Genomic DNA, 24288 nt, shown 5'->3' on the forward strand with positions numbered 1-24288 from the left:
TAGTATTCCATGGTATATATGCACATCTTTATCCATTCATCTGTCGCTGGACATTTTGAATAGTGCTGCTATGAACAAAGGGGTACACGTATCTTTTTGGATTAGTTTTGTCTGGATATATGCCCAGGAATGGGATTGCTGGGTCATACGGTAATTGTTTTTAGCTTTATGAGGAATGGAATACTGACCAGTGTGAGGTGGTACCTCATAGTTTTAATCTGCATTTCCCTAGTAATTAGCAATGTTGAGCATCTCTTCACATGCCTATTGGCCATTTGTATATCTTCTTTGGAGAAATGTCTCCTGGAGCCCAGAAGGGCCGAGTCAGCTACTAGAGGTAGCAGCTTTCAAAGTTTGTGACAGATCCTGTTCTTTTAGATGGTGTCTTGCTGCCTGAGAGCTGATGCAGTGATAAAGGCTCTAGCAGTGGGTTTCGCTCCTCCCCTCTCACTGCCCACACAATGGTGCCTGCCCTCTAAGGTGGCCCAGGCGTCCTCGAGTACACCCTCAGGTGTGGGGCCACCAGACCCCAACCCCCTCAGGCTGTTTCCAAGAAGTTCACCTCAGTCCCCTTATGGAGTCTAATCTCTGAAGCCTAAGCTTCTGCACCCAGCCCCCGCCCAGACTGGGGACATAACTCCAGTGGACACCTCTCAGGCTGGGGAGTGCACACCCATGGCACTGACTGTCTATACGGGTCTCTATCTGTTCTAGCAGCTGCAGACTGATGGCTGTGCTCTCCTCTGAGGCGCTGAAGCTCCCTTATATTCCGGCTGATCTCTGCTGGTGAAGGGCCCTTCAGGGTGTGGGAACCTTTCCTTTTTCACAGCTTCCTTCCAAGAGCACAGGTACAATCTGGATTCCTTCCCCTCCCCCCTTTTTCTTTCATCCTACCCAGTTAGGTGGAGATTTTCTTGCTCTTTCAGGGGGTCTGAGGTCTTCTGCCAGGGTTCAGTAGATGTTTGGTGAGAACCATCCCACATGTGGATGTATTTTTGATGTTAGTGGGAGGAGGTAAGCTTCACATTGTACTACTTCACCATCTTGATTGCTCTCCCTAGAGGGAACTGTGTTCTGAATGGTGATGCCTGTTAAGGCTCAGTAGGTTCCCTACCAAACGTTAAAGAGGCTGTATGCAGAAGAGGTGTGAGTAAGGCTGTTAACCTAGGGCTTCCATAACAGGAACAGCCAGGACACACACACATAGAATGCCCATGTTCTGCCACGTCATCTGGAGGCCTAAGTGGAACACCGGCCACTCATCCTCTCTTGGCTCTTCCGTGGCTGGGGAAGCATCTGGAAGGAGACTGCTTCAAGTAGCAAGCATTGGTTGAGTGCATTGCTTGCTCTCCCACACAGGCCAGGCCTGCCCAAGAGAACCCATTCTATCTGGGTATTTTTCCCTTAGGTGAGGTAACCTAAGGTGAAGTCGCTCAGTCGTTTCCGACTCTTTGCGACCCCGTGGACTGTAACCTACTAGGCTTCTCCGTCCATGGGATTCTCCAGGCAAGAATACTGGAGTGGGTTGCCATTTCCTTCTCCAGGGGATGTTCCCGACCCAGGGATCGAACCCAGGTCTCCCACGTTGGAGGCAGACGCTTTAACCTCTGAGCCACCAGGACAGCCATTAAATGAGCCAGAATCTGTCACCCTGGCTAAATTCTAGCCACACCCTTACTTCCTGACCCCTTCAAATCCTAGTTACATGCCTGATCTCCTAGTTCCGTGCCCCTCCTCCAGGCTCTCCTACCCAACCACGTTATCCCCATGGTAACACTGAATCCTCTGCATTCACACTGATGATATGTATGATTCCCCCTTTCAAGATGTGTGGTCATGCCCTGTTGGTCCTTTATACAAAGCAAACTCCCTAAGTGTTGGACACATGGATAGATGGACAAGGGAACAAGCCCAACCCCATTCCCAGTATCTTTACTTTTACCTTCTGAAGCCCCCAAAGGATCTCTTTTCCCTCTGTGGTGACTCTCCAGAGGTTTATAGACAGCATCTTTATCCCCTTCGGGTCCACTTTCTCCTGCCCTCAGTTCATACATGCCAGTTTGCAGACTGTCTCCTCACCATCTGGTCATTTTTCTAGATCCACTCCAGTGGCCCCGGGCAGGTCTTGGAAAGCTCAAGGAAGACATAGAGTTTAGGAGTCCTGTCTTACACCTCAGGAGGTATGTCCCAGCTCTTATTTGCAGAAAGCATGGATCAGAAGATAGGGTTCTCTAAGGAAGCTGTGCTTCCCTGGGGTTGCTTGCTTGTCTGCAGCAGCTAAGTCTCCTCCCGAGGGTGCCTTGCCACAGGTGAAGGTTTAACCCTTGTGTGGACCTCACAGGTCTTGGCTGTTCCCCACCCAAGCAGCTTACACTGCGGCCTCCCTAGCCTTCCCTTCTGGCCAGTCAGGCTCAGTATTGATGCCTGCTGATGGGAGTGTATAAGCACAACAAAGACCAATATGGGGGGAGGGGATAAATTAGGAATTTTGGAGTAACAGATACACACTATGACATGTAAAATAAACAGGAACCTACTGAATAGCACAGGAAACAGCACTCATATCTTATTAATAACCTGTAACAGAAGAATCTGAAGAAGATAGCTAGATATAGATGTATGACTGAATCACTTTGCTGTACACCTAAAACATTGGAAATCAACCATACTTAAAAAAAAACCAATATAGCTTCATCACCGAGGCCTCCTGGTCCTATTGAGGACCTCCCTGTAGCCAGAGGCGGCCCTGGCTATACTGAATGGTGGGCATGCTGTGGCCAGACCAGACAAGAGCCAGAGTTGGGTCTTGGAATAGCACATGAGCTGAGACCTGTCCAACAACATCCCTGGACCCACCTTCTTCCCTCTCCTTCCAATAGCAGTTTCTTCTCTGATCAGTCCTCATGGTGGACTCACCTGGGGCCTGCTGGTCTTATTCCAACCTTGAGTAGTCTCTCCCAGTAGGAACACCCTCATTCCACTGGTTTCTTCTCCCTTCCTGTCCAGAACTTCACAGGGTGCAGTTATGGCCACTGCATTGGGCCCATGCACTGTGATCATCCTTTTAAATGGAAATCAAGCCTAGCATGGCCTTTGGTACAGCTTGAGTGACCTGTCACCCCTGCTTAGAAACCAGTTCTTGCCTGACTGCAGCCAAAGATGCCGTCTGTCTTGACTGTCAGAATGGCATTTCACTTCTTAGTCTGGGCCAATCATTCATGTCATCCACCCAGGCTCCTTGGATAAAAGGCTGATTCCAGGGCCAGAGCAGGAAAGTACAAGGCGGCTAGAATATCTTGTGCCAGAAATTAAGGAAGCATCCTTAAAAATACAGGGATATAAGAGCTAGCTTGAAGGAACTCAGATTGGCCAAATGTGGTACAATCTGAGCATCAAAATAATTGGTAACTGTTCATACAATAATCCATGAGTCCATACTAAATGAACAAAAAAAAATTTTAATGTAAGAGAAAAGAAAGCTTCTCCTTAACAACAGAATGCCAACAGTAAATATGTAAGAAACTATGGGAGTGAGAATATCACTCATCATTTTGTAGCCATCATGGTAATTCATTCAGCAAAAATGATCAATCCAGGCTAAAACTCATGGGTAATAATTAGATGGGGAACAGGATATTTAGAGGCTTAAAGTATTTCTCCAAAAATTAACTACAAACAGAAAAGTAGTAACTCCAAAGTGGAGAAATTATAACCTTAAAGACAAACCAACATCACATGCTGTGACTGTGATGCGTATGGGGCAGAGCAAACGTCTGTAAATTCCCTGCCAAAAATGTGTATCCTGAATCTAACCATAAGGAGATGCCAGACAAAAGCAACTTGAGGGATTCTCTGCAAGATGGCTAATTTACTCTTCAAAATGTCAAGGTTAGGAACGGCAAAGGCTGAGGAATTGCTTCAGATGAAATAAGACCAATGAAGTGTGATGGACAAAATGTGAATATGAGCTGTGGGCCAGATCCTAGTTCCTGCTTTTGGTAAGTGTAATGTGCTTATGGAAGAGAAAGTCCTCATTATTCTTAGGATATACACACTAAAGTACTTAAGATAAAAAGGGTGCTTTTCTCAAACTGTCCCAGATGGTTCAAAAGGAAATATGTAAGTGTACAAAGCAAATAATAAATAGGATGCCACATAAACAGTTGGAGCACCTGGGTAAAGGATATACAGGAGTTCTCTGTGTACGACTATAATTATTCTTGCAACTATTCTCTGAGTATGACATTATACAAAAATAAAGTTCTTCAAAGATGCTTTAAAAAATTTTACCTAACTAGCTATTTTCATGTTGAGTCCTCTGCAAGGATGTTAAATATTCCTTCTTTGATCTCAATACTGTTAACAGTGTCAGCAGGTCAGGGCCATGTCCCTCCAAGGAACAGACTTCATTCTGTTAACATTCTGTAAGTTATTCCACAAACTGAAAATCTTATTAAGGGTATAAGCCTCTAGCCCACAGTCTGTTTCTCTTCTAAGAGATCATCAAGCGACATTATGACAAGTAACTTGGTGGGATCAAGGAATCCTCTGGGAATGCACTAGTAAATAAATGGCGTTTTAGAGCCAGAAAAAACCTAGTACAATCCCATTATTCTACAAGTGTGTACTGCCAGATAGCTCTGCCAAGGAAAGAAGGTGCCACTCCTTGACTCTGGCTCACTCCAGACACTGCTGTTTATATACTGGGCACTGTGCTAGGCGCCCTCTCTCTAAACTTGTTGGAAAGGGCCCTCTCTTGAGCCTTCTGATCCACAAACCCTTTGATGTACGAAAACTGGCTTTTCAGTCTTTTGGGACTGCATCGCCTACACTTAGTAAAGCACACCTGTTGTCACCCAGGACAAGTATACAGCTGACCCCTAAACAACACAAGAGGTTAGGGGCACCGACCCTCCACACAGCTGCAAAATCCACATATGATTCAGGCCAGCCCCCTGTATCTATGGTTCCACAGCTGCAGGCTCAACCAACCACTTATGTGGTGCTGTAGTGTTTACTACCGAAAAAAGTCCACGTCTAAGTGGACCCAAGCAGTTCATATCCATGTTTTCAAGGGTCAGCAGTATACTTACCACTTGAGGCCTTTCCCCATCCACACCACCCCTCAGTGTGAGTGACGGAAGTGACTCACACAGTGACTGCTTCCCCATGAGGACAGAGGCTGCTCAGAGGCCAGGTCATATGCTATGATCTAATCACTGCTGGAAATTAAGGCTCAAGGTGTCAAAACCATCAGAATCTAAACATATTCATGATGACACCCGCAAACACACTAGGGATTCTTTTCCCAGAGTCAAATCAGGATGATTATTTTTTCTGATGCAGAGTCACATACCTGATTTTTGCAACAACTTAGATAAAGAAAAACAACAGGCATTTAGATTTCCTGCTCACACCTCTGCTGGAGGGAAGTGCCCGCTTCCCAGGATCAGACACAAATGGGGATAAGCCAGACAAGAACAACATGGAAAATGGGCATTTCAGGCCTGGCGTTAGAAGTGTCTCTGACAACCGCACCCCAGTACTCGAAGAAATACAAGGATCACATGCCCTGAATGAATCATCCAAGGCCCATTTCTACCATGTCTTCCCTAACAGATGGCTCAGCTGCTGTGTAAACGTCTTCCTTTCTCATTTTCAGAAAGAGCTGGGTTTTCTCTTCCTTCTTCCACTGCCCCCGGCCCCCAGCACGAGCCCCACACACTGCACTGCTCCCACTGCCTCAAGAGAACCTTTGAAGAGCTGAGTCTGAGCATCAGCCATATACCTGAGTCTGTGTCACAGCCCCGTTCCTCACAGCAACACTTCTCCATATTCCCCTGGTAGATAAGATGGGTGGCAGTAAGCACCCCTTCCCATCTGCTTCTGGTATGGCTTCCTCTAACTAGAGGCTGGAGAGCTAAAACCTATTTCTAAGACACCCTCACTGCTAGGATTCTGGACAAAATGAGATCCCTACATGTGTACTCACAGAGGAAGCAAGCAAGATGGGAGGCCAGCCTCTTGATCTTTGGGCTGTCCATGCTGACAAGCCAGGAGGTGGAAGCCTGGATAGTGAAAGTATGGGTGGCTGAACCAGTATTCCAGTGTCAAGTTACCAGCTTCATGAATTCTGGAAGCAGCTGAATTCAAGAAGCTTCATGAATTCAAGTGGCTTCTTCATGCCTGCCTGGCCACCTAAGCTGTGTTCTTGAACTCAGTAGTTCTAGCAGCAACTTCCTTGACACCAGCTCCTGCAACTTTTTAACAATTTTGTACCATTTTACCCATGTGTTAAACTCCTTTCTCCTTAAGAACATCTAGGACCATTTGTTTTCTGTACTGAGCTCTGACCAATTCACTGGCTTTCAGAGCTCACCTGTGTGTGGCCTGAGCCAAGCTGAACAACTGATTTAATCACTTCTGATTTGGTTCTGCTTTGTTTCAGTAGCCCCGAACTAAATTAGCTTGTTTGGGCAACCCCATCACACTGGTGACCCGAAGCCTCCTCTCCCAGCCCTGCTGGGCATTGTCCTCACCATGGACGCCGCTGGTCCTTTCAGACCTAAGCACAGCATTTCACATTTCTCTTAATGTTAACGTTTATCCATCAGATGTGGTTCAAGGTTCAGCCTGAGAGATCTTTTGCCTCCGACCCTCCCATATCCCACACATGAACCATCTGCCATTTATAGTCACAATGACACCAAAGCAGAGAGATAGAGTCCAACAGGGCCTTGCTTTATGTTTCTGCTTCTGCCAGGTGGTGGCATCTGGCTTCATGCCCATGCCAAAGCAAGGCTTCTTCTTTAACCCTCTTTCTTTAAAAATAAAAATGCAAATGAACAGAAGGAATGGCAAAAATGTTGTGTCTGGGAAAGCACACCTCTAGGTCATTTTTCTTCGCTTTGACTGATGGTCCAAGGACTGGGCTGGAGGCAACGGGATGGAGAGAGTGCCCAGTCTGTGCTCCTCCTCCCCACCCACTGCCAGAGAAACCTTTCTTTTGGAGATCTTCAGCCTCATGGCTTTCGCTATCTCCATCATCCTAAGGAAGAAACACATAAAACAAGGGAGAGTCTCCTCAATGCGATGCTCAGAGAAGCTTGGCAGGCAGGAGAGGGTGACACATTTGTGCTCCATGCCTCAAAGACAGAATCCCAAAGGTGGACACAGGAGCAAAGCTTCCAGCAGAGACCAACAAGATCGCTGACAGCCATCAGATTCCTGTGTCAATGTGTAGTGGTTAGAAAATGCCTATACAAGTGATAGAAAACCAGGTTATCTGGCTCCTATTGATAACTGTTTACTTCCTATGACAAGGATCAAGCACTTACCAGAATTTTACAGACTCCAAGAATCTATTTCTCTTTAATGTTCAACCTCACTATCCGTGAGAAGGCCATGTGTGGACAGCCCTCAGAGTAATCCTGCTCCAGACTGCTGGAAGAGTCCAGATGAAACTGTTTTCCTAGGCGCTCTTGGACCACCACCAGGGTCCTTGGGTGTCAGATACTCCTTAATCACTGACAAAGGCCAACACACCCTGCGATTCAGCACCCTGGAGGTTATGCTCCCTACTCAGCCTGAATCCCTTCTACCAAGGCTAGAAAGGGCCTGAAAGGGTCGCCACTTCTGCCAACCTTTCCAGTCTGCTCAGAGAAGCGTGAATGTGAGAGCCCTGCCAAACTCCCACTCTGCCTTGCCTTAGACACCTCCTCTGGCAGCTCCTTCCACCTGAGAGTGCTCTCTGCTAAGCTGAAACTGGCGTTCTCTTATACAACCTCCACCCCCAGGTTAGCCCAACAGAATCATACAGAATCCCTCTTTCCAGTGACAGCAACTCAGAGACTGGAGGCTGCTCTGTTACACGGGAATGGAAGGCGCATTTCTGAAGCCCAACTATTCCCCTTCTTGTCTGAGTGACCCTGGGAAAGTCACTGCTTTCTCTGAACCAAAGATTCTTCCACTGATTCTTAAGAGAAATCACTGGGAGATTATGACAGATTTGGCACTGTGCCTAGCATAGTTAACACACACAGTAATGTCTGGTTGCCCGTCCATTCAATCATTCATTCATCTAAAGATTGCCCCCAATAGTGTCTCCCGCTTTCCAGCAGTACCAGAACTACATCAAGGCTCCCTAAGAGAGCTTTTTCTTCTGTCATGCTCACCTTTTCTCACTGAGCTTCAAGTCCCTCTGTAACATTGTCAGGTCAATCTGGAAGCCGTTTATGTGCAAGGCCAGTACGATCACATAGGCAGTGATCTTTGCCTTCATAGAGTCTGAAATTAAGTTCCGCAAACTGCAAATCAGTGGTAGAAAAAAAGAGACAAAATTAAACTCCAAGATGATTTCTGCAAAAGGAAAGGAAAAACATCCAAGCCTATTCCCATATGCATTCAACTATCTTCTCATCTCGGGGAGAGGAAAAGGAATCTGAGCAACATCCCTCATCCTGTCACACTGCCCGAGCCTTCACACACAGTGGAGCCGATCCCAGTGTCCCTCCAGGGAGGACAAAAAAGGCTGTATCTCCACCTTCCCCAGGCACAGTTGGAGCCTGCACTGGTGCAGACCATCCCCATCATCCCAGCCTGCTCAGCAGGGCTGCTGGGAAAACAGTCATTCCACACTTGGCTGCCCATGATTCTTCAAGCAGTCAGAGCAGGACACAGCAAGCAAACAGCAAGAAGGAAGCCCAGCTGTGCTGCTTAGGGGGCTTCCCCAAAGTCATCCGCCTGGCCTGCCCCTGCCTGCATCACCACCTCTCCATACAACACTGGTTCTGGGGGCACTGGGAAGGCATCCCTGGAAAAAGTGTTTGGTGTAGTCTTTATTGCAGGACTTCCCAGAGACTCAATGTGAACTTCTCCCAGAGGGACAGTGTGCACTACAGTGCTGCCTAAACTCACTTACGAGTTTACTAAGTAAGTAAGACCCTGCCAAGCAGCAGTGCCCACTTCAGCACAGTGACTCTGAGAATATGGACTGCAATCCAAGCCCCCTCCCCCCCAATCCTGCTCTCTCCTTTATAGGCAAAAGCCAAGAAGTCAAGCCCCCTGACCTGCCGTTGTTGTAGGTCAGGCAGGTGAACTGCTTTAGTAGTTTGGTGTTGATGATGTGGGGGACTCCAGGTCCCAGGGCACCTACAAGACAAAATGGAGTTTGATCATTTTCTTTCAAAACTCTCAGGCCATGCCTCACCTATGAGCTGGGAGACAAGGATAACAGTGGGCCCTTGGACTAAACAGAGGCATGTAGGAAGACAAAAAGGGGCCCGTGAAACAGAACAGCCACCTTCAAACGAACACAGGCTCAGGTGTCTTTCACCTGCAGACCATATGTGTGCATGAGATGTTCATGACAGGGCAGTGACGAGAAAGAAAACCGGACTCCAATGGGGCTGAAAGACACATGATTCAAAGATGTTAGAAAGAGAAACAGATTGTGGAAAAAGCTCAGGGAGAGGGAAAGGAGGGGAGATGGGAATGTGAAAATAAGAATTCAGCAGATACTGAGAAACATGAGTACAGGCACAGGTCAGAGTTATTGCACGTTTGGTTTGAGACCACCACAATAAAGCAAGTCACATGAACTGCCTGGTTTCCCAATGCGTGTAAGTTAGGTTTACAGTACACTGGAGTCTCCTAAGCGTGCAGTCATATCACGTGTTTTTAAGTGTCCAATAATTAATTAAAAATTAAAAACCAGTGTCCATACCTCAATTAAAAGATACCTTACTGCTAAAAAATTGCTAGCCATCATCTTAGCCTTCAGTGTGTTGTAGCAGTGACATCAAAGATCATTGATCATAGATCACCATAATATAACAATGTAAAAGTTGAAAATATTCACAAACAATGAAATGTGATACATAGACACAAAGCAAGCAGACTCTGTTGGAAAAATGGTGCTGACTTGGTCAACCCAGGGTTGCTGCAAACCTTCAATTTGTAAAAACCATGGTATCTGTGAAGAATGGCAGAACGAGGTGTTCCTGTATACACCCCAGGTGCCCAGTCACAGTAACACAACTGTATACACCTTAGGCCTCAAATCACAGGTGTCTCTCTCTGGATTTCCAACTCTGGGTGGCCGTGCATGTGTGGCAGACACCCATGCCCTGGTGACAGGTGACATGGGTTACCAGCAGAAAGTGACTTCCCTCCGAGCCAGAAAGAGCTGACACAACATTGTGCCACAGGCCTTCACAAGCAAGGCCAACTTTTCTCCCCATACAACTAGTTCTAACCTTCCCCTAGAATATTCACTTGATTGGACTGGATGTTATACTTTACCTAACATAGAACAGAAGTAGTGAATGTTAGCTCTGAGCAATCATATAATCCAACTCGACCCTATTTTCAGAGGAAAGAGCTTGGCAAGTTCTCTCAGCACATCAGCAGTACCCCCTCTGTTACACAGTTATAAATGAAGACCTGGAAAGACATGCCCATTTCTTCTCTCAGTTCAGTCCAGTCGTTCAGTCGTGTCCGACTCTTTGAGACCCCATGAATCGCAGCATGCCAGGCCTCCCTGTCCATCACCAACTCCCGGAGTTCACTCAAACTCAATGTCCATCAAGTCGGTGATGCCATCCAGCCATCTCATCCTCTGTTGTCCCCTTCTCCTCCTGCCCCCAATCCCTCCCAGCATCAGAGCCTTTTCCAATGAGTCAACTCTTCTCATGAGGTGGCCAAAGTATTAGAGCTTCAGCTTCAGCATCAGTCCTTCCAAAGAACACCCAGGACTATCTCCTTTAGAATGGACTGGCTGGATCTCCTTGCAGTCCAAGGGACTCTCAAGAGTTTTCTCCATAGTTCAAAAACATCCATTCTTCAGCGCTCAGCTTTCTTCACTAGAATTAGTCTAATAGTTATAGACAGATAACAGACTGGAAATAACTAGAATAAAATGCCTATCCTGATATATAAACCCCAAAGTTCATTGTAGCCCTGCTTACAATAGCCAAGACACAGAAGCAACCTAAATGTCCAACAACAGATGAATGGATAAAGATGTAGTATATATATTTCTATGGAATATTACTTAGCCATAAAAAAGTATGAAATGATGCCCTTTGCAGCAACATGGGTGGACCTAGAGATTATCATAATGAGTAAAGCCAGACAGAGAGACAAATATAGTAACACTTTTATGTGGAATCTAAAGAAAATGATACAAATCAGACTCATAGACATAGAAAATAAATGTATGGTTACCAAAGGGGAAAAGCAAGGGAAGGAGGGATAAATTAGGAGTTTGGGACTAACAGATACATGCTGGTATACATAAAATAACAAGGACCCACAGTATAGCACAAGAAACTATATACAGTATCCTTTAATAATCTATAATGGAAAAAAATCTGAAAAAGAATATATATATGTATAAATACATATGTAACTGAATCACTTTGCTGTATACTTTAAACAAACACAATGTAAATCGACTGTATTTCAATTAAAAAAAAAAGTCTATCATGGACTTACTTTTCCGCTTAATCACTTTCTGTGCTCGAAATTTGATGAGGGTGTCCAGGTACCATATGCACCGTGCCTGGCGGTCTCGGCTCTCCTCATTTGATGGCAAAGACTTCAACGCTTCTATGACAAAGGAGCAGTGACTACAACAGGGGAGGGAAAAGGGGAAATGTGTAAGACCAGCCAGTAGGCACCCCACACCTGGTATACAGTCAACAGCTGAGGAAGGGCCATCCCACCAGCTCCTTACAATAGGAGGAGCATGAATTTAGTGCAGGGGGAGTAAAGGTCTAGACAGTAAATAAACATTTCGTGAGCAAATGGTCACTGCCACTGCAGTGCAAAGGCAGCCACTGATTAACACAGGAATGAATGACTGAAGCTATGTTCCAATAAAACTTTATTCACAGGCAGTGTCCAAGACTCAGCACTCTGCCCAATCCTGATGTGGTGGTCTGGAGCACGGGCTCTCACCTACCTGGGTCTGAATCCTCTCTCTGCCATGCAGTGGCTTGAGCAAGTTTCTGAACGTCTCTGTTTTTGTTTCTTTGCCCCTAAATTAAATACCCTCACCCTATGGATTTTTGTGGAGTAAATGAGACAATGCAATTAAAGTGGCGCTTGGCACAGGGAAGAGTCCCATCAGTGCTGGCTGTTATTGTTACATACTGTTGTTCTACCACTATCACAATCATGGAATCGCAGCCATAAAAGGCTCTTCGGTGTCATCTCGTGGCAGCCTCCTTGTACAGATGGGAAAACTAAGGCTCAGTGAGGGGAAGACCACATAGTCCATCAGGCAGATGGGGACTCAGTTCTCCAGAATCCCAGCCCAGAGCTCCTTCCAGTACCTGGCCCTGAGCCACATCACATTAAGACAATGAAGAACCAGCAATGAAGCTTCTTTTGGAAATGGATCTTTAGAGAGGGGGGAAAAAATGTATTTTCTAAGACTTTGGATTTCACTGACCAGTAAAATTTCCAAATATCTAGGGAACCAACCTAGGGTTGACAACATTTTTTCAAGATAAAATTATTAAAAGAAAAACTCAAAAGCAAAAAAATCCCCCACTATCATCATATAAGAAAAGCTGTTTTAAAAGGCAAAAAAAGGGGGAGGGGAGTAGAGGCAATCATCTCTGAATTATATAAAACATACTATATTTAAAGAACATAATTCAGGGCTTCCCTGATTGTCCACTGGTTAAGAATCCATCTTGCGGGACTTCCCTGGTGGTCCAGTGGCTAAGACTCCCTAATGCAGGGAGTTCAGGTTCAATCCCTGGTCAGGGAATGAGATCCCATATGCCACAATGAATACCCAGTGCAACAAAAAAATAAATAACTAAAAAAAAAAATGAAAGAGCAAGAAGAAATGAAAAAAAAAAAAGAAGAATCCATCTTGCTATACAAGGGACACTGGTTTGATCCCTGGTCTGGGAAGATCCTACATGCCCTGGGGCAACTAAGCCCGTGCATCCCAACTACCTTGCAGCAACTTCTGAATCCTGGGCACCCTAGAGCCCTGTTCTGCAACAAGAAAAGTCACCGCAATAAGAAATCTGAGCACCACAACTAGATTAGCCCCTGCTCACCACATCTAGAGAAAGCCTGCGCAGCAAGACCCAGCACAGCCAAAAATAATAAACATTAAAAAACCAATAAAAAAATTATATATATAATTTAACTTTAGAAAAGCTCACTCAACATATCACCACAGATAAACTATCACTTCAGCAGGCACCTACTCCCAGGCCAGCCCTTGGACCTGGCGTAACACTGTGGGGGGAACACAGGTCAGCTCCAGTTCTCAGCCCGTCTACAAGGCCTCACCACCCTCTGCCCAGCCATATGATCCCTGCACTCTGAGGCCAATGCTCTCCCTTGAATGCCACCCACAGGCTAGGGGCAATAGGCCTAGGAGCCCAAGCACTGGAGCAAACACTAGCTCACTCATGTCCAAATGCTGGAGACAGATGTCCTCCCTGACTGACACCCGAGGCCTCCTTCATGTCTGACTACATTAAGTGTGTGTCCCAACACCACAACCCAGACTCTCCATCCACCCAAGTGGGATACCTGTTCTCTTCAATCATCTTCAGTATTTCTTCTGAGGTGACATTCCTGAAAGCTTCAGATGGGCTCTGAAGAGCGTCATACTCCACAGGGGAAAGAACTAGTTACAGGTCAAGAAAAACCCAACCGAAGTGGAAACATCAACTAGCTGGATCATGCTGTGACAGCCTCATCTTAGAAATGGGAAAACGGAGGCTGAGAGGGGGTGATAACACAGTATGTTTGGGCAGAGCTTTTGGGACTCAGTTCTCCCGACTCCCAGCCCAGAGCTCATGGTCTGCCTGGACTTTTCTGTCTTCTCTTATCACAAAGCTGCTGCAGGCATCTTCCATCTGAGTAGAATCACAAGTATGGAAACTCTACATTCTAACATTTCCTTTTATAAAATCAGCCTGCCCTAGATTCTGGGCACTGGCCAACTTAAAAGTCGTATTTTGACTCTTTGTGGAGAATGAGCCCCACCCACCGAGCCGAGCTGTGGGCACCTTGCTGAGGGATGGGTTTGTCCTCAGCTACTGGGGAAGCCTCGCTGACTTCCCAGCAACAGTGCCGGGGCAACAGCAAGCGTCTGGGGCAAGCTTTTGTGAGGATCACAGGACCATCAACATCCTTAGAGAGCCTGGCCATGGCACTGCCATCCACACACCCCTACTTGGGAAATCAGGTGGCGCCTCTGCTGCAAGAAGGATACGGTCTTCAAACTTATACACGTCTTCAGGCTTGGCTGCATCGGCGTGGCAGGGAGGGAGATAGACAGAGTCACCCGGAGACTCATCGTGGATGGCGTCACTGACCAGGGCTTTTAAGTAAAGCAAGAGTCAGCGTCAGTGTCACCCTGCTCAGCTTTGGGTCCCCCAATGCTCTCTGCAACCTGTGCACTTGAGATTATCATCGGCCCAGAACCCCCTCATCTGAACTTCTTCACGTAGTATCAGTGAAAGAGCAAGATCAAATTATAAAACTGCAACTATCATACAGGAATAACCACATCTGAATTAAGTATGCACACAGACAAGAAGAGAGAGGAAAACTGTAACAGCTGGTCCTGTAGAACGACAGGAAAATGGGTGAATTTTTTTTCTTTTTAAATGTCTTCAGCTATTAAGTTTACTGTTAATAGCTGAGAATAAACTGAATTAAAAAAACTGAAAAATTTACTTAAGACATTAAACTGTATCTTTGACCATATGGAGACATATTTCTGTTTCTAAATGGGAAAATATAGTATTATAAAGATGCTGATTTTCCCCATATTAATCCCAAATGGATTTTGAGGGAATTTGACAAAATAATTCTTAAGATCATCTGGAAGAAAAAGTATGTTACAACAGCATACATTTGTGAACAATAAGGATGAAGTTGCCCCATCAGACAATAAACTGGATGGTGAAGCTACTATAATTAGAAGGATCATATGCTGTTAGATGAATAGGCAGTCAGAATGCTGAGACAGAATCCAATTAAGAATGTGGTAAAACGATAAAGATGACTTCTTAAATCGTTTTTTTACACAAGGAAAAGATGAAGTTGGGGACAACTCACTAATCATTTGGAAAAGGTAAAATGAGGTTTGTACCATAGACCAAAAAAAAGGTCATTAAGATGTAAATGTTAAAAAAAAAGTTAAAAAAAAAAAAAGAAAGATGTAAATGTCAAAAGTAGAACTGTAAAAGTAGTGAAAGAAAATATAGGAAAATATTTATATAATCATAGGGTATGAAAGGAGAAGGCAATGGCACCCCACTCCAGTACTCCTGCCTGGAAAATCCATGGGCGGAGGAGCCTCGTAGGCTGCAGTTCATGGGGTCGCTGAGAGTCAGACACGACTGAGCGACTTCACTTTCACTTTTCACGCATTAGAGAAGGAAATGGCAACCCACTCCAGTGTTCTTGCCTGGAGAATCCCAGGGACGGGGGAGACTGGTGGGCTGCCGTCTATGGGCTCGCACAGAGTCGGACACGACTGAAGTGAATTAGCAGGGTATGGAAAGGTTTTCTAAAATTTCCTAAAATCCCATTTTAATAGGAAAACTACTTGACTGAGCTCACTGAGGGCAGGCCATATCAGCTGTTTCTTATAATTCCCAGAGTCCATTCCAAAGAAGGCCTTCAGGGAGAAGCAGGAAGGAATACAGCCCTAATTCCCATCGTGTCCATCTGTGAGGCAGGTAAAGGATCTCAAGAGAAGGGACAGCTATCTCTAGGAGCAGCCTCTAACCCCAAGTTTCAGCTGCTTACCAGTCACACCCTTTGTATCAATTATATTCTCCGCAGCTTTAGCCACTGCACGATTCAAAGATTCACTGCCAACTTTGTTCATTCTCCTGGAGTTCAGAGCTCGCTTCTGTTTGGTGGTACCAAAGGCTTCAATGCAAGAATCCATCTGTGCCAAAGACAAATTTGGTCACTGGAGACAGGCTGAGCACTGCTACTCCTAACTGTGTGACTACGGAGAGGAGACTCTCAGCTTCTCTGAGCCATCAATATCACACCTATAAACTGGGCTGACTCATAAACTACCTCATAGGCTTATTGTAAGAACCAAAAGATATTAAGAGATCTGAAGTGCTTGTTTTATAAACTATAATGAACTATTTATAAATCAACAGTGTTTCCATCTGTAAAATGAAGACTTGACTAGAATTAGGGTCAGTAAATCTGGGGCACACGGCTCACCGTTTTCCAGTCCTATACCCACAACAGACACTGCTAACAGATCACTCATTCCCCCTCTGAGCCTGCAGACAGCCTCACAGTGCTTCTCAATACAGCCTTCTCAATACAGTGCTTCAGGCAGTCCTGAAGATCCAATCAGTCTGCCATCCTAGGATGAGATGAGCCTATAGGAAGCTACTACATTGACAATCCTAAAGTTTACTTTGTCTTGATGTGAAGTTTCCAGGCTATAACCAGTATTTTCTGAAACCTGGATTAAATCCTGAAAATAAGTGCTATGCTACACCTGTAGCAACAGCCCAGCAGACAACCAGTTCCAGATGCTGGCACACACCTGTGCACAGCTGCCCCAGATACGGCATCTGCTCTCTGTGAGGCCACAGAGGCCTCTGCAGGTAGGAACTGTCCAGAGAGCCACAGACTGAATGAACTGGGAGCACCCAGGGAGAACTGTGTGTTTTTATATTACTGATGGAGAAACTCAAGGCCTGGAAGGAACTCACTTTAGGCTTCACATCTTAGCTCTGTCACACTTACCTTTTCTCTGAAAGATTTGGCTTGACTATCCAGTGTTGATTCACTCTCAACTGATTCATCTACAAAACATAAAACAAAGAAAAAAAGCAAACTGTTAAGTTTGCCTGCTGACAGCTGCTAAGTCGCTTCAGTTGCATCCGACTCTGTGCGACCCCAGAGACGGCAGTCCACCAGGTTCCCCTGTCCCTGGGATTCTCTAGGTAAGAACACTGGAGTGGGTTGCCATTTCCTTCTCCAATGCATGAAAGTGAAAAGTGAAAGTGAAGTCGCTCAGTCGTGTCCAACTCTTAGCAACCCTATGGACTGTAGCTCACCAGGCTCCTCCGTCCATGGGATTTTCCAGGCAACAGTACTGGAGTGGGTTGCCACTGCCTTCTCCATTGCCTGCAGACAGTAAGAGTGTTTAATATTTGGTTAACAGTTAATCTAAGAAAACCAGATTTCTCTACTACAGGACTTCCCAGAGCTTAACATGCATGTGTACTATGAACATTCAATATGAAGCTTCAGTATACAGATAGAGGGTCTGGAGAATAAACTATGGAATCAAGTGAAGGGATCCAAGGAAACATGAGGCCTCCAGGTGAAATGACTTGCCCTAGGCAATGCAGAGATGAGATTAGAAACTAAGTCCTATGCTCTTTCCAGTATACAGCTTTGCCCTTCTTGTAAAAGGGATGAGGAGGAGGGATCAGGAAGGCCGAGGAGGAGGACACGGGGATCACCTCCCGTTGACAAATACATCAAAAATACATCTATATGCGGAACAGTTCTCGTGGAAAACTAACTGAAAATTGGCAGAAGAAAGATTTCCAGGTAACCAGGTAGTAGGGTTGGGACCCCACCACTGCCCATTCAAAGGGATGTGAAAGGAAAGGAAGGTTTGCATGGGCTCTCCATACCACAGCCTGGCACATGATCTGAGAAAACGAGCCTCTGGATGTAGGGGAGGTACAAATTAGGAGTATGGGATTAAAAATAGATATAAACTGCTGCTGCTACAGCTGCTAAGTTGCTTCAGTCGTGTCCGACTCTGTGCAACCCCATAGATGGCAGTCCACCAGGCTCCGTCGTCCCCGGGATTCTCCAGGCAAGAACACTGGAGTGGGTTGCCATTGCCTTCTCCAATGCATGAAAGTGAAAAGTGAAAGTGAAGTCGCTCAGTCGTGTCCAACTCTTCGCAACACCATGGACTGGAGCCTACCAGGCTCCTCCGTCCATGGGATTTTCCAGGCAAGAGTACTGGCGTGGGTTGCCACTGCCTTCTCCGGGATATAAACTACTATACATAAAATAGATAAGTGACATGAATTTACTGTATAGCACAGGGAATTTTACCAAATAGCTTGTAATAAGCTATACTGGAATATCATCTGCCAAAAAAACAATATATATATATCATATGCCATACACCTGAAACTAACAAAATACTAGAAATCAACTATGCTTCAATAAAAAAATTTTTTTTTAACTTTAAGACCTAAAAGGAAGCATAAACATGAGGTATGTATTATTTTATATGAAGCTCTCTGATCTCCCAGAGTATTCATATAAGGGGCAATAATCTAGTGGACAGGAGTATAAGCTTTGAAGTGACCTTGCCTGCATTTAAATCCCAGGTCTCTTACTTATGTTCCTGCCAAAGTCATTTAACTTCTGTTTCAGGTTCATCATTGATTAAAAAGTGAAGTAAGCGATATAATGCACTGAAAGTGCTTACAACAGTGCCCAGAGCATAGTAAGGACCCAATAAATGTGTGTGTGTCTTTTTAATATATGCTGGTTGGAATTAATCAATATTTACAAATGTGTTTAAATAACAAATTAATGAACAATTTTCTTTGTTCATTGGAAGTTAGAAGAGCATTTGACGGATAATTTATATGTTGTTTTATTTGTTTGCAAAGAGGAAATTCTTCACCTAGAAGACTATGGACCGCTAGGAAATTCACAGATGACCTTTGGGATGTAAGAGCCCTTTAAAATTATATGCAAAATCTCATATTTTTTGTATATTATGTATGTTTCTCAGAAGTACTTCTGGTTCTTTACAAGAAACGCTGAGACCACTGCTTTGCCAGAATAGAACTAATGCCTCTGAAGGTATCAAGCAGATTCACAATGATCCTAATAATCCTTATCTAATTCCCTCCCCAACCATGGTTCTCAGTATTTAAGATTTAGAAACAGGAGCCCCTTGAGTTTGACCATCTTATCTATCATTTTCAAAGATCCCACTCTAGCCCAATACATTCTAAAATGCCAGAGAAGAGAGGTATTGCAACTTCTCCCAGTGGGTTAGAGAAAAAATAGATCTCTTCCCAAATTACAAAGTGTAGAGACTTTGCATCAACCTTTGTCCAACCTATAAGCAACTTCTACAACCTACCAGAGACTCTGAAACCTCTACCCCAACTAGAACCATTAAGAATTAAGAAAGGCCCTCGATGAAAAAGAGTATCAGAGTTGCCCTCCATTACTCTGCTCTGATCATTGCTCAACTTGCTTAAACTAAGATTAGATTTTGATTGTCAATCTGTAAACATTGTAGGGACAGAATCTGTGTCTGTTTTGGTATATTCACAGCCCCTAACTTGTGCCTGGGGCATAGTAGGTCATCAATAAATATTTGTTGAGTAAAAGCACTTTTAAAACTTTGTCAAGTGAAAAAAAAAAAACCTTTAAAAAAACAGCTACAAAATGTAGTTTACAAGTCAAACTGATGCATCCAGCAAACCTAAAATATTCAGCCTTTCCTTGAGCCTTCATAACTAGAACCTACCTGAAAACAGTGGCTGCATGTTGAACAATTCAGCATCATATACTTCCATCTGGCCAGAGGTCTTATTCAAAATTCCCACAAAGTGCCTAAATAAAAAAGGAATATCAGTGACAATGGATCATTCAAAAGGTATTGTTTATGCAATCTCCTTGTTTCTGCTTAAAAGGCACCACTTACACATGAGTAACAATAATCCCCCACAGCAGATATTTTCTGCAAGCAGAGGGTAATGAAGGGGAAACGGGAAGGATAGCAGGGAAGTCACCAGGTGATTCTTATAGCCAATCACATTTGGGGTCACTGGTGTAGTGGTAAAACCTTTTGGGATATAACAATCTAGAACTACACTAGAATTTACTCCATGGGTAAATTCTATGGAGGCAAATACAAAACTTTGGTAATTACGAGAAGACTAGTTTAAACTAGAAAAGCTTTGAAAAGAGATGATAAAAGTTTCAAGCACAAACACATTCATCGGAGTTCTATCAGCTGCTGGGGTGGAGGAAGGGGGAGATGACTCTAAAAGGGCCTTGGTTGTGGTTCATGGATGGATATCTTCATAGGGACACTGCATTATGCAATGCCTGACAGTGAGACTGAACACGCTGAACAATCTTCATTGTACCAAGAAGAAAACCAGAGATCAGTAAATGGCGGAGTTGCCCAAGTCAGTAATCTTTCCAGAACTAGACAGAAATTCTGGAGCCTTGGACACTACTAAACCCTTTTCTTGTGGTTACTTCCAAGGCAGACTTCTGGCAAACTTTGGTGTGTTAATCACACATCCAAAAATAATGGAGACGGCTGCCTTTTAGGAACAAGATAGCTATAAACAAAGAATATTTCAAGTTAATGATGTGGTCAAAACTAATCAAGGTTAAAAGGCACACATTTCCAGTTATAAAATAAATAAATCCTGGAGGTATAATGTTCAGCACAGTGACTATAATACTGCATTATATATTTGAAAGATTGTTAAGAGAGTAAGCCTCTAAAGTTCTCATCCCAGGAAAAAAATACTGTAACTGTATGGATGTTAACTAGACATTGTTGTGATCATTTTGCAGCATTACATACATTGAATCATTTTATCATAACTTGAAACTAATGCTATATGTCAATTACATCTTAACTTTTAAAAAAATTACAAATGAATGAGGTTTTTAGGAAATTAAATAAATGTAAGTCACTTTTCAATTTTGAGAATGTCTACATGCTGATGTGAAGGTCCCTGGGTCTGGGAACACAGGAATCTGGTAAACCCCTCTGGATTTCCCCCGCTGCAGCTAAAACGAAGTCAGAGAAGAGCGGCGCCAGGGCGGCCGCCGCCGCTACTCCCACTTCCCACAGTCAATTTCCCCATCTCTACCTGCACAGAGTATTGCACTTGAGGGCTCCAGTCCCAAAATTGTTTCCCACGTAGGAAAGTCTGTCTGTTTCAGCTGCCTAAAATGTAGAGGAGGGAAGGGGTCCATTACAACCAATGTTGAAAGACAGTAAACATCTTGACGCCCTTTCCCAAGTTTGCAGAAGCTTTAGAATCCAAACTGCAGTGGATGAGACAAGAGAACCTCTTTGAGATGATCCAGCTCCACTATCTCTAAGTGAGTCTGGGGTGTCCCTGGTGGAAAGGCAAGAGGACTTCTGAAAAGTTCCAGGTAGTGCTGGCTTCTAGCTAGTCTGAAAGTTCTTGGTGGAGCTGCACCTCAGGACTCGGAGACGGGCCCTAGGCTTCCATAGCTTAGAGGCATGCAACAAAATGATTCTGCAGGCAACATAAAGCCCACTTTCTTGAACCTCTCTGCCCACCTCTATCATGACTGCTCCTTACTTGCTCTCAGGATCACTGCTATTGCTGTTTAGTCACTAAGTTGTGTCCAACTCTTTTGCAACCCCATGGACTATAGCCCACTAGGCTCATCTGTCCATGGAATTTTCTAGGCAAGAATATTGGATTGGGTTGCCATTTCCTTCTCCAGGAGATCTTCCTGACCCAGGGATCGAACCCACGTCTCCTGCATTGGCAGGTGGATTCTTTACCACTGAGCCAGTCACCAAGGAAGCCCCTCAGCGCCATGGAGGTGGTGAATTCATTCCTTAATCAGAGCCAAGCTTCCCTGCCCTCTCCCCATGTTTGTCCTCTTCACCTGCAATACTAACTTCAGCTGTTAAACCCTCCTCCATCCTTCAGGGTTCAGCTCCCATACACCCTCCCCCAGGAAGACATTCTGGCAAGCAGAGCCTTCACTGACTCAGCTCACTCTGCCCTGCTCTGTACTCTCTCTCCCTGGGACCCCGAGCTTTGTTTACTTATGTATGAGTTCCTCACATTCAGTTCTCACCTCTCTAGAGCAGGGAATGCAGATATCTGGGAATGTCTGACATTCTGTTGGCCACAACTAGGAAGTGCTACTAGTGGGCAGAAGCCAGGGAAGCTACTAAATATCCAATGATGCACAAGACAGCCCCCACAACAAAGAATGACATATCTGGGTCAGAATGTCAATAGTGCCGAGGTTGAAAAACACTGCTCTATAGTATGAGCTTCCTCAGAGTGGGTCCAGGTCTGACTTAGCTATTTCCCCAGCAGCTTACAGTCCAGGGTCACACTGGGGACTCAATAAATGCTTGTTGATTGAACAAATTAATAAAAAGCCATCACTTCACCACCAGTGTGAAACTGAATGGGGCCTGTCTCCACACCCCAGCCTGCTGGGGCACAATATTCTTCAAAGGTTCACCTGCTATTCCCCCTCTTTTCTCCTATCCTTCCTACATCAACCCACACCCAAAGGGCCTCCTGAGGTCTGCAGAGTGGAGGTGACTGGCCACAGCGGCACTTACCAGGATCCGCTGACTCCTCTTCCTGGGGTTTGTGGAGTCGTTGTTTTTGTACAAGGTAAAGCGCATGTTGCCTGGATTCTGTAGCCTCCCATTGGAGAACTGGACTGTAAGATTACAGTATAAGAATGAAATGAGAGCAGAAATATCCAGAGTATGGTGGGGAGGAAATTAATCGTCAATGGGGAGGGAGTGACCGACTCGGAGAATGGGGATGGCAAGGAAGCCCGGGTCCTAACCCAAAGCTGTCCTGGTCCAGGTGGTCCTGGGGTGGTGAGGGGTTGGAGCCATGAGGGGATCCCTGGGGACGGGCCTCCACGGGAAGGAATAACTAGGGGAGTGGGGCTGACTAAGGAGACCTCGGCCAAACCTAGAAAGGCTGAGGGAATCCCTGGCCAATGGGGAGAAGGAAATGGAGCAGGTGTGAGACCTGGTGGGTGAGGGGATGACAGGGTCCTGGATACATACAGCCCCAGCCCTGGGGAGGACGTAACTGGGATGCCCTCATCCACCTGGGAGGTAGTAACAGAGAGACAAGATGACAGGAGAGCCCTGGCCGAGCCCCAAGGAGTCATGGAGCCTATCAGGGCCCTGACCCAGCCGGGAATGCGGCTGGACGGACGTGAGAAGCGGAGGGCTGTAGCGGTACCGGAACGGAAGGGGAGGAAGTTACAGGAAAACCTGCTCCAGCTTCGCAGTATTTACCCAGTAGAGCGCTCTGGCTGTCGTCGGGCTCCCTACAGTACTGCCACCTCGCGCTCGGAAACACCTCCTCCGCCATCTCACCTCGCCAGCCGCCAATCACCGGAGTTAAAACAGCGGCAGCCACACGCGGAGGAAGTGCCGCGGACCGGAAGAGGCGTGGTCTCTACGGGCACCGCCCCGCGCATGCAAAGACGCGTGGCTCCGCCCCACAGGACATCGCCCCCTAAGCGCCCTTTTCCGAAGCTCTTAGGCGCGCCTGCCCCGCCCACCCTCGCCCCACCTCTCCAAGAGGCGTGGCCTCCGTCCTCACCTTGCCCTGCCAGCTTCTCCAAGGTGCAGTACCTGATTGGCCCAGCACTCAGAAAGCGCATTACACCTTGTGTGCTGCTAGGGTGCTCGCGTCTACAAGCCTTGCGTTGTGTGGGATTTCTTCCTCTGCACAATCTAAGTGGGGTATTGTCTATCTCTGCTAAGTCGCTTCAGTTGTGTCCGACTCTATGCGACCCCATAGACGGCAGCCCACCAGGCTCCCCCGTCCCTGGGATTCTCCAGGCAAGAACACTGGAGTGGGTTGCCATTCCCTTCTCCAATGCGTGAAAGTGAAAAAGTGAAAGTGAAGTCGTTCACTTGTGTCCGACTCTTAGCGACCCCATGGACTACAGCCCACCAGGCTTCTCCGTCCGTGGCATTTTCCAGGCAAGAGTACTGGAGGGGGGTGCCATTGCCGTCTCCATGTCTATCTCTGCTGCTGCTGCTGCTGCTAAGTCGCTTCAGTCGTGTACGACTCTGTGCGACCCCAGAGACGGCAGCCCACCAGGCTCCCCCGTCCCTGGGATTCTCCAGGCAAGAACACTGGAGTGGGTTGCCATTTCCTTCTCCAGTGTCTGTCTCTACTACTGTGTAAATATGTCTTATTAATACTAAGATCTGAAAGCCCGAGTTCAAATTTAGAATTCACTAATAGGCAATCCTTCAGCTCCAGCTAAAATGTGGTGACTGGCAGAGAGCAGCATTTCTCCAAGTCCTCCATCCACACACCTGGACATCAGTCCTTAAACCCCTAAGCTTGGTCCACAAGCCTGTAAACAGCTATGATCAGTTCTTGGGCCTAGGCGTGCATACACCTGTGGCTCAATCAACCCTGTGAAGATGGACCAAGGGAGAAGCCCAGAAGGCTCAAGGAT

The 24288-nt window shown here is 45.7% G+C and overlaps 1 protein-coding gene across 2 annotated transcripts; it reads right to left on the reverse strand.

Moving 5' to 3' along the window:
• Positions 1-6720: 6720 nt before the first annotated feature.
• On the reverse strand, positions 6721-23367 carry POLR1E (RNA polymerase I subunit E). Of its 2 annotated transcripts, none has more exons than XM_069576144.1 (12): positions 23105-23367; positions 22403-22506; positions 20928-21004; positions 19559-19644; positions 16777-16835; positions 15802-15946; positions 14255-14362; positions 13567-13663; positions 11497-11630; positions 9069-9150; positions 8175-8306; positions 6721-7048 (listed from the first exon to the last, which is right to left on the reverse strand). In XM_069576144.1, the coding sequence occupies exons 1-12, from the start codon at positions 23178-23180 to the stop codon at positions 6889-6891; spliced, it is 1260 nt and encodes a 419-aa protein (XP_069432245.1). In that variant the 5' UTR covers positions 23181-23367; the 3' UTR covers positions 6721-6888. The 2 variants fall into 2 exon arrangements, with proteins under 2 accessions (XP_069432245.1, XP_069432246.1); XM_069576145.1 differs by having other exon boundaries at positions 23186-23291.
• Between the last annotated feature and the right edge of the window lie 921 nt (positions 23368-24288).

This window comes from Ovis canadensis, chromosome 2 (assembly GCF_042477335.2).
Source record: "Ovis canadensis isolate MfBH-ARS-UI-01 breed Bighorn chromosome 2, ARS-UI_OviCan_v2, whole genome shotgun sequence".
Lineage (NCBI taxonomy): Eukaryota > Metazoa > Chordata > Mammalia > Artiodactyla > Bovidae > Ovis > Ovis canadensis.